General features: G+C 42.6%; 2 protein-coding genes across 13 annotated transcripts in view; one reads left to right on the top strand and one right to left on the bottom strand.

Annotated features, from left to right (window-relative positions):
- Positions 1–11,093, top strand: part of LOC122559589 (voltage-dependent calcium channel subunit alpha-2/delta-4-like) — a 483,398-nt gene that overhangs the window by 268,749 nt on the left and 203,556 nt on the right. The window lies entirely within an intron of this gene.
- The window catches only part of lrtm2a (leucine-rich repeats and transmembrane domains 2a), a 96,847-nt gene that overhangs the window by 7,143 nt on the left and 78,611 nt on the right, over positions 1–11,093 (bottom strand). For all 3 annotated transcript variants that reach the window (XM_043709343.1, XM_043709344.1, XM_043709345.1), the window contains one exon: positions 4,516–5,106. In XM_043709343.1, coding sequence (XP_043565278.1) covers positions 4,516–5,106 — 591 coding nt within the window. The remainder of the gene's footprint in view (positions 1–4,515; positions 5,107–11,093) is intronic.

The following is an 11,093-nucleotide window of genomic DNA, read 5'->3' as shown; positions in this document are numbered from 1 at the left end:
AGAGATGTACTCTTTTGGTTGGATGTGGGCAATTAGGGAGGGTTTCCATGTTACTAATGATTATGTCTGCAGGAAGTGTGTTTAGTTGCAAATCCTATCGGATCACATGGATCAGTTGGAATGGTAGTTAGAAGAAATGAGGAATTGACAGGTGCTAGGGAGTGTAATGGATGGCAGTTGCAGGAAGGAAAATAAACTGAAGATACAGATGGATAGGTAATTTTTTTAAAAGGTAGTAGAGGGAAATGGACAGTGCAGGAGTCTTCTGTGGCTACCCCCTTCTCAAACAAATATGCTGTTTTGGAAATGTATGGGGTGATGGAGTCTCAGGGAAATGTAGCACTGACAGGCAGGTTTCTGGTACTGATTGGCTCTAATATAATTAGGATACAACAGGTTCCAAGCAATTGATTGTGATAGGTGACTCTCTAGTCAGAGACATAGACAGATGTGCTGCAGCTGATGAAACATCAGAATGGTGTGTTGCCTCTCTGGAACCAGGGTCAAAGTTGTGTTGGAGAGAGTGCAGAGTATTCTGAAAGGGGAGAGGGACCAGCAGAAAGTCATTGCACCCACCAGAATTAATGATATAGGAAGAGAAAATGATAAGATTCTGAGGACAGAATATAGGAAGTTAGGCAAGAATTTAAAAAGGAGGTCCTCGAGGGTAATAATATCTGGATTACTCCCAGTCCCACGAGCTAGTAAAGGTAGGAATAGGAGGCTAGGGCAGATGAATGAGAGGCTGAGGAGGTTTCAGGGGAGGAGGATTCACATTTCTGGATCACTGGAATCTCTTCTGGGGTAGACGTCACTTGTGTAAGAAGGACCCAGGGAAATAGTGAGGAAAGAAATCAGTTTGAGACTGGTACAGTTGGGAAAAGGACCAAATCGAACATCAGGAATTGGATGGATAGAAATTTGTTAAGTCCAAGAAAGTTTTCTGAATCAGTGTCCAGATATAGAGAAGGTGCAAAACTTGCCCTACTCTCAGGAAGAAGAAAGTGAGGACTGCAGATGCTGGAGATCAGAGCTGAAAATGTGTTGCTGGAAAAGCGCAGGAGGTCAGGCAGCATCCAAGGAGCAGGAGAATCGACATTTCGGGCATGAGCCCTACCCTCAGGAAATAAGGCAGGGCAGCTGACTGTGGTGTCAGTGGAGGAGCATTTTGGGGCCAGTGACCATAATTCTCTTCGTTTTAAAATAGTGATGGAAAAGGATCAACCGGATCTAAAAGTTAAAGTTTTAAATTGAAGGAACGCTAATTTTGACAGTATTAGGCAAGAACTTTCAAAAATTGGTTGGAGGTGGATATTTGCAGGTAAAGGGGTAGCTGGGAAATGGAAAACCTTCAAAAATGATATAGTGAGAAACCAGAGACAGTATATCCCTGTTTGGGTGAAGGTCAAGGCTGGTAAGTGTAAGGAATGCTGGTTGACAAGCAAAATTGAGGTTTTGGTCAAAACAAAAGAAGAAAGCATATGTCATGTATGGACAGCAGAGATCAAATGCATCCCTGGAAAAGTATAAAGGCAGTGGGAGTTTACTTAAGAGGGAAATCAGGAGGGCAAAAAGGGGACAAGAGATATTTGGCACATAGGGTTAGGAGAATCCAAAGGAATTCTACAAATACATTAAGGACCAAAGGGTAACTAGGGAGACAATAAGGCCCCTTAAAAATCAGCAAGGCCACCTACGTGTGGCAACACAGGAAATGGGGAAGATACTAAACGAGTAATTGCATCAATGTTTTCTGAGGAGAAGGATATGGCAGATATAGAATGTGGGGAAATAACGATATCTTGAAAAATATCCATAGAAACATAGAGGATAGGAGTGGAGGAGGCCACTCAGCCCTTCAAACCTGCTCTGCCATTCATCACAGTCATGGCTGATCGTCCAATTCAAAAGCCTAATGCTGCTTTCTCCCCATAACCTTTGATCCAATTTGCCCCAGCTGCTATATCTAGCCGCCTCTTGAATACAAGTACTTCTTGTGGTAATTAATTCCATCGGATGAAAAAATGTCTCCTCATCTCCATCCTAAAAGGTCCACCCCGAATCCTCAGACTGCGGATTCCATATCACAGAGGAGGTGATGCTGTATGTCTTAGAATGCATAAAAGTAGATAAATCCCTGGTACCTGATCAGGTGTACCCTAGAACTCTGTGGGAAGCTAGGGAAGTGATTGTCGGGCCATTTGCTGAGATATTTGTATCATCAATAGCCACAGGTGAGGCACCGGAAGACTGCAGGTTGGCTAACTTGATGCCACTATTTAAGAAAGGTGGCAAGGAAAAGCCAGGGAACTATTGACCAGTGAGCCTGACATCAGTGGTGGGAAAGTTGTTGGAGGGAATCCTGAGGAACAAGATTTACATATATTTGGAAAGGCAAGATTAGGGATAGTCAAATGAATTCGTATGTGGGAAATTGTGTCTCACTAACTTAATTGGGTTTTTTGAGGAAGTAATGAATAGGATTGATGAAGGCAGAACAGTGTACATGATATATATGGACTTCAGTAAGGCATTTGACAAGGTTCCTCATGGTAGACTGGTTAGCAAGTTTAGATCACATGGAATACAAGGAGAACTAACCATTTGGATACAGAACTGGCTCGAAGGTAGAAGACCGAGGGTGGCGGAGGGTTGCTTTTCAGACTGGAGGCCTGTGACAGTGGTATGTCACAAGAATAGGTGCTGATTCCATTGCTTTTTGTCATTTATATAAATGATTTGGATGTGAACATAGGAGGTATAGTTAGTAAGTTTGCAAATGATATCAAAATTGGAGGTGTAGTGGACGTGAAGAAGGCTACCTCGGAATACAATGGGATCATGATCAGATGGGCTGAGGAGTGGCAGATAGAGTTACATTTAGATAAATGTGACATGCTGCAATTTGGAAAGGCAAATCAGAGCAGGACTTGAACACTTAATGGTGAGGTCCTGGGGAGTGGTGCTGAACAAAGACACCTTGGAGTTCAGGTTCATAGTTTCTTAAAAGTAGAGTTGTAGGTACATAGGATTGTGAAGAAGGCATTTAGTATGCTTTCCTTTACTGGTCAGTGCATTGAGTATAGGGGTTGGAGGTCATGTTGCTGCTGTACAGGACATTGGTCATGCCACTTTTGGAATACTGTGTACACTTCTAGTCTCCCTGTTTTTGAAAGGACATTGTGAAACTTGAAAGGGTTCAGAAAAGATTTACAAGAATGTTGCCAGGATTGAAGGGTTTTGGGGAGAGGCTGGATAGGCTGGCATTATTTTCCCTGTAACGTTGGAGGCTGAAGGGTGATCTTGCAGAGGTTTATAAATCATGAGGGTCATGGATAGGGTGAATAGACAAGGTCTTTTCCCTGGGATAGGGGAGTCCAAAACTAGAGAGTATAGGTTAAGGGTGAGAGGGTAAAGATTTAAAAGGGACCCGACGGACAACTTTTTCATGCAGAGAGGGTGGTGTGTGTATGGAATGAGCTGATGGATAGGGTGAATAGACAAGGTCTTTTCCCTGGGATAGGGGAGTCCAAAACTAGAGAGTATAGGTTAAGGGTGAGAGGGTAAAGATTTAAAAGGGACCCGACGGGCAACGTTTTCATGCAGAGAGGGTGGTGTGTGTATGGAATGAGCTGCCAGAGGAAGTGGTAGAGGCTGGTACAATTGCAACATTTAAAAGTTATCTGGATGGGTATATGAATAAGAGAGTTTAGAGGGATATGGGCCAAATGCTGGAAAATGGGGCTAAATTTATTTAGGATATCTGGTCAGTATGGGCAAGTTGGACCGAAGGGTCTGTTTCCATGCTGTATGATTGTAAGTAGGAGATAAAGCAAGGAGGCTTTCTTCCATGAACCCGTTAGAATACGGATTTAAGTTCGTCACTGGCATCAATCTGTACCAGTCACTAACTACCAAACCATGATAAATCCAACTTATTGGTGTTATTATGGAAAATTGATGGCTCATCAAGAGATTGCTGAAGTTGTCAAGAGATAACAACAATGTCAAGAGATAACAACAACGCAGGTAAAGACTTTAAAAGCAACTAAGCTGAGGCAGCACCAGAGATAGATAATGCTATAGATATAATGTTATGAGGCCCAGCTGATGAAATAGTTATGGGTCAGATGGTCATCTCTGAGCCAATTAAAATACCAATGTTTTAGACTGATTTAGTTTCAGAAAATGGCTGTGGAAGGGATAGAGTTGGTATCAAGTGAATGGATTTTGTGGCGAGGATTAAAGACAAAACCCCTTCTCAATTTTTATTTAGTAACTACAAAATCCCTGCAGATGTCGCCTGATTAGAGTTACTGAAGGTCAGTTAGTTGAGCTGTTTTCACCTCTGGAAGAGGCAATTTAGCTTTACACAGATCAAGAATGAAGTCTATGATTTTTTGCAGTGAAGTTCAATATATTGTGAATGAAATCAGTTTTCATTTTGGTGCATGTGACTTACATCCAGTGTGGCCAGAAAGTTTGTAAGTAATTGATAAAGTTTGTTCTACTGACCTTTGTAAAGGAACCATTCCATCCAGTGTTTGAAGTCTCTCAGGCTGCAGTCACATTCCCAAGGATTCCCACCAAGCTGCAACTGCCGAAGAAATTCAAGTGGCTCAAAGGCCTCCCTTTCGAGATTTGGCATCCTGTTTTCTTCCAGATTCAACCAAGTCAAGTTCTGCATTTCATCAAATAAGAGCAGTGGAATCTGAGAGAGGCCATTAACAGAAAGGTCCAATCTTTGCAAGTTAGTGGTCTTGTAGAAGATGCTTTTATCCAGACTTCGAATGCTGTTATTTCTTAAGTTGAGATCAGTCAGGTTCCTGATGTAATCAAATACATTTGCTGGTAATTGGTCCAGGTAATTGTTAGACAGATCCAGTTTCTCCAATGTGGTAAAATTACTGAATGTGAGAGCTTGTAGGCTGCTGAGCTTATTGTTGCTGAGTGAGAGAAATTTAATGTTTGATGGAATGTCTGTTGGAATGGTCACAAGGCCGAGATTGCTGCAATCAACTTCGTACTTTTTACAAGAACAGTGTGTAGGACACGCTAACAAGGCTTCAACAATAGTTAGCAACACAAAAAATAAGCAGTAATGACCTGTGGAGAAACAGAGGCACGTGTTAATGAATTAGAAACTTCAGCAAATGCAAGGATTTTCCATTTCACATCCAAATTTGACAAAGTTCCTTTGTATTTTTGAACACTAGCCAAGTACAGTTTGTATGCCTTGCTGACCTCCTTGGCCCAACGACAGAACTAAGAAGTTTTTGGAAGCAAATTGAGAAGATAAGATGATGCGTTATGGTGAACACTGCAGAGATTGAATATAATGGTTTTGGAACAGTTGCTGACAATAGTTCGCAGCGGGTAGGGGAAAACTGATACAAGTTTTACATTATCTGAAATCCTTGTAGTTATTAACAAAAAAAACTTAGCAAGGCTACATCAAAAAAAAAGTAATAATGCCCTGCTTCACTTCTGAACATGTTTCACTTAAGAGCTCGTTTCATTTGCATTTAATGCCCAACTGAGCAGCACGGTTGCAGTGGGCGGGACGGTGGCACAGTGGTCAGCACTGTTGCCTCACAGCGCCAGAGATCCGGGTTCAATTCCCGCCTAAGGCGACTGACTGTGTGGAGTTTGCACGTTCTCCCCGTGTCTGCGTGGGTTTCCTCCGGGTGCTCCGGTTTCCTCCCAAAGTCCAAAGATGTGCAGGTAAGGGGTAAATGTAGGGGTATGGGTGGGTTACGCTTTGGCGGGTCGGTGTGGATTTGTTGGGCCGAAGGGCCTGTTTCCACACTGTAATGTAATGTAATCTAATCTAATCTAATGAGCAGAACTAACTCTGGGAGACTTTTCTACACAAAAAAATCTTTATGACTCTTGCTGGCTCTCATTTATATGCAGCAGATGACCGTAGGGAAACTTGCACTGAATCTACGTTGAGCTCCATCACAAAGAAGTCGAGGAGAATTATGGATGGGAAGAGTAGAAACTGAGTCAGCACTAGGTGAGATCATGAGATACCTAATTCCCAAAACATATAATCTCAAACTTTGACAATGAAAAAACTTGCTGGTCCAAAGCTTTCCTAAACGAGTGGCACTATGTCTAATAATCATGAGTAGTTGTAATAACGAAAATAGTGAACAGTTTTATAAAACAGAGAGCAATGCCATTTCTGAAATGTGCTGGTAATCATTAGCAATTTTGTACTTGAGAATAGTGCAATTCCCAAGGAATATTAGGACATTTATAACGTGAATGTATAATATTATAATGAATAATTATTTCTTTTAATTAATAGTTTTGTGATAAAAGGCATTATTTAGATATGTATTCATAAATGATCACTTTGAGACAAAAGAGAGCAGGAAGACTTTGCCAAGGCTTTTTCACACGTTATTGGCTTGCCTTTGAGATTGCTGAAAAACCAGGGAATGCTACCAGGATATATGTGTTTCTGTCAAAGAAAAAGTTCTAATTTAAAGGATCACAGCATTGCTTGTAAGGGTTTGGTGGTTCTTTAACTTTTGAGGAATTGAGAGGCACCCAAGAAGGTTTCTTACACTCACTTATACCTAAATATCCCATTATATTTGAGAAACTAGTTGAAGTGAACTCTTCCAATTCGGGAGGAAGAGGATAGTCTCTCCAACCAAGCAGGTGTGGATGGAATGACCAAGGAAGTAAGCAGCAGGAGAGGATACAGGGTAACCCAAGATGGAGGATGGGAATAATTTCTGGCTGTAACAGCTGCTCCTTTTTTTGAGGTATTTTAGGTACTGGAGGTGATTTCCTCGAAATCCAGGAGCAGCAATTACTCGGTGGTGGGCAAGTTGTTGGAGGGAATCCTGAGGGACAGGATGTACATGTATTTGGAAAGAGAGAAAGTGAGGGCTGCAAATGCTGGAGATCAGAGCTGAAAATGTGTTGCTGGAAAAGCGCAGCAGGTCAGGCAGCATCCAAGGAACAGGAGAATCGACGTTTCGGGCACAAGCCCTTCTTCAGGAATGAGGAAAGTGTGTCCAGCAGGCTAAGATAAAAGGTAGGGAGGAGGGACTTGGGGGAGGGGCTTTGGAAATGGGTTGGTTGGTCCGGGTGTCCCAGAGGTGTTCTCTGAAACGTTCCGCAAGTAGGCGGCCTGTCTCCCCAATATAGAGGAGGCCACATCGAGTGCAGTGGATGCAATAGATGATGTGTGTGGAGGTGCAGGTGAATTTGTGGCGGATATGAAAGTGTCCCTTGGGGCCTTGGAGGGAAGTAAGGGGGGAGGTGTGGGCGCAAGTTTTGCATTTCTTGTGGATGCAGGGGAAGGTGCCGGGAGTGGAGGTTGGGTTGGTGGGGGGTATCTGGAAAGGCAAGGACTGATTCGGGATAGTCAACATGGCTTTGTGCATGGGAAAACATGTCTCACAAACTTGATTGAGTTTTTTGAAGAAGGAACAAAAAAGTTTGAGGGCAGAGCAGTAGATGTGATCTATATGGACTCCAGTAAGGTGTTTGACAAGGTTCCCCATGGGAGACTGATTAGCAAGGTTAGATCTCATGGAATACAGGGAGAACTAGCCATTTAGATACAGAACTGGCTCCAAGGTAGGAGATAGAGGGTGGTGGTGGAGGGTTGTTTTTCAGACTGGAGGCCTGTGACCAGTGGAGTGCCATAGGATTGGTGCTGGGTCCTCTACTTTTTGTCATTTACATAAATGATTTGGATGTGAGCATAAGAGGTACAGTTAGTAAGTTTGCAGATGACACCAAAATTGGAGGTATAGTGGACAGAGAAGAGGGTTACCTCAGATTACAACAGGATCTTGACCAGATGGTCCAATGGGCTGAGAAGTGGCAGATGGAGTTTAAATCAGATAAATGCGAGGTTCTGCATTTTGGGAAAGCAAAACTTAGCAGGACTTATACACTTAATGGTAAGGTCCTAGGGAGTGTTGCTGAACAAAAAGATCTTGAAGTGCATTTCATAGCTCCTTGAAAGTGGAGTCATAGCTAGATAGGATAGTGCAGAAGGCACTTGGTATGCTTTCCTTTATTGGTCAGAGTATTGAGTACAGGAGTTGGGAGGTCATGTTGCGGCTGTACAGGACATTGGTTAGGCCACTGTTGGAATATTGCGTGCAATTCTGGTCTCCTTCCTATCGGAAAGATGTTGTGAAACTTGAAAAGATTCAGAAAAGATTTACAAGGATGTTGCCAGAGTTGCAGGATTTGAGCTATAGGGAGAGGCTGAACAGGCTGGGGCTATAGTCCCTGGAGCGTCAGAGGCTGAGGGGTGGCCTTATAGAGGTTTACAAAATTATGAGGGGCATGGATACGGTAAATAGGCAAAGTCTTTTCCCTGGGGTCAGGGAGTCCAGAATTAAAGGGCATAGGTTTAGGGTGAAAGGGGAAAGATATAAAAGAGACCTAAGGGGCGGCTTTTTCACATAGAGGGTGATACATGTATGGAATGAACTGCCAGAGGAAGTGATGGAGACTGGTACTATTGCAACATTTAAGAAGCATTTGGATGGGTATATGAATAGAAAGGGTTTGGAAGGATATGGGCCAGGTGCTGGCAGGTGGGACTAGATTGGGTTGGGATATCTGGTCGGCATGGACGGGTTGGTCCGAAAGGTCTGTTTCCATGCTGTACATCTCTTTGACTCTAGGACTCTGAGTGTGGTCCCTCCAATCTAGAAAAATCAGACAATCAGCATCAGACAAATGTGTTACATAACACTCTTGAGTGCCAAGCCTCACACTTTGACTCACCTAGTGTTCTATTCAACAACATTTTTAGATTAACACATTATGTATCTTCTCTCACTGCAGCCACCTTACATCTGCACCTTATAATCTGCAGACCTATCTGTTTCTCTTCAACACCCATGCCACAGGATAACCATTCACAAATGGCATCCTGCCCTCTTCACCACAAAAATCAAATCTGCAGCAAGTAACTCTTCTCCTTACATTCCAAGGTTTGTAATCCATCTATAAGGCACAAGTCAGTGTGATGGAATACACCCTACTTGCCTGGACAAATACAGTTCCACCAACAGTCAAGAATCTTGATACCATATAGGACAAAGTAACCCACTCATTTAGCACCACATCCTCAATCTCTCTCCACCACCAATGCTCAGTAGCAGCAATGTGTACTATCTGCAAGATGAACTGCAGAAATTCATCAAATATTCTTAGACAGGATCTTCCAAACCTACAACCATTTCCGTCTGGAAGAACATGGGAACACCATCACCTGCAAGTTCCCCTCCAAGCCGCTCACCATCCTGATTTGAAAACATATCACAGTTCCTTCACTGTCATTGGGTCAGGAACCCCCTCTAACACATGTAATGTGGTTGTACCTACAGTGTGTGGACTGCAGCAGTTCAAGAAGGCAGTTTACCACCATCTTCTCAAGGGCAATTAGGGATGGACAATAAACACTGCCCCAATGAATGATGCCAAACTTTTACAAAAGAATAAAAAAAATGTTCTGTGACCTCTCTGCTTTTGCTTCTTTAAGAAGACAGTGCTCAATTTGGCAGAGGCATAGACTGAGTGAGTGGTGGCTCTCCAGTTAGAGAAATATCAGGCATTGGCAATGTGTTCCCACCTGCTTCATTGGGTAGAAAGTCTTGTTTCAGGAGCTTACAGATGTCATAAGTTGCCTGCTTTGACAGTCTGAGTCCCTGAGGCATTGGAGTTCAGAAGTGTCGAGATACACTACCTTCAACCCAGTATTTGGGGCTTGCCCCCCTTCCACCTGTATCTTGGTGTCCATTACTTTTTCCCCCCTGTGGAGGATCTTAGAACTGAGAAGAAGACAGTTACCTCTGCTACTAATGCTGATGCTGAAGGTGTTGTTTCTGCTCTATATGGACCTGCATGAGTTGCAGCCCTGCTATGTTGAAGGCTGGAATCAGTGAAGTTGCTCAAGTGACTGAAGATTTGGACAAGTAAATTGACAAGAAATTGTCAATCACTTGCTAAGAAGTGAAGGTATTCTTTAAGATAAGAAGTGCAGAGAATAGCAATGGTGATGAATAGAGTTCATCAGTTTTAATAACTGAACATTTCCCAATTCTTCACTTTCCCTGAAAAGCTATATCTGCTGTACACTGACCTTGGTGACCTCTGACAATTTGGGAAAGAGGTACACTGTGGAAAATACAAGATTCACAGATTTAAGAGTTTTACTTAGATTCCCTACAAGTCCACACCGACCCGCCGAAGCACAACCCACCCAGACCCATTCCCCTATATTTACCCCTTCTCCTAACACTACGGGCAATTTAGCATGGCCAATTCACTAACCTGCACATCTTTGGATTGTGGGAGGAAACCAGAGCACCCGGAGGAAACCCACGCAGAGAATGTGTAAACTCCACACAGAGAGTCGCCTCAGGCGGGAATTGAACGCGGGTCTCTGGCGCTGTGAGGCAGCAGTGCTAACCACTGTGCCACCATGCCGCCTTTGTTTTCTCTTTAAAATCAATCTGTTCAAACACATTATAAAACATGTCGGGGCAGCTGGGTCTTGAACATTGACCTGCCCAAAAGGTAGGGACAATACCCTCATAAAAAATTATCTTAACTGGCTTATAAGTACCTTAGTTATTTATCCATCAGATTCAAAAATTTGCCACAAGTGTCTTCAATTCCATTCAATCAAACCAAGAGGACACAGGGATACAAGTTGAAATTGGAATGGATAATAGAAGTTATGAACTCACAAACATGGTTTACATTGCCCTGAATGGGCTTTGCACATAAATTATTCACCTTGAAACATGGGTGATTGACTGATGGTGGTTCATAGAGAAAAGAAACCATAGTGATTAGGTGCTAGCGATGAAATACATGTTCAGATGTATTTGATAATACTTCAGGATGTGAACTCACAAACAGAAAGGGATGACTCAAAAGTGATACAGCAGGAATAATTGCAATAATACAAATGCTTCATAAGCAAAGGAAATTCAGACATTTCATAAAATCTCAAAGCTGAATTTTATAACCAATTTGTATTTTGTTCTTTTTGTATGTGATATTATGAAAATGTCTCAAATATGTTACAGTTG

This window comes from Chiloscyllium plagiosum, chromosome 19 (genome assembly GCF_004010195.1).
Source record: "Chiloscyllium plagiosum isolate BGI_BamShark_2017 chromosome 19, ASM401019v2, whole genome shotgun sequence".
In the NCBI taxonomy this organism is placed as follows: domain Eukaryota; kingdom Metazoa; phylum Chordata; class Chondrichthyes; order Orectolobiformes; family Hemiscylliidae; genus Chiloscyllium; species Chiloscyllium plagiosum.
The sequence above is the reverse complement of the archived record's forward strand: the minus strand, read 5'-3'. Positions and strand labels throughout refer to the sequence as shown.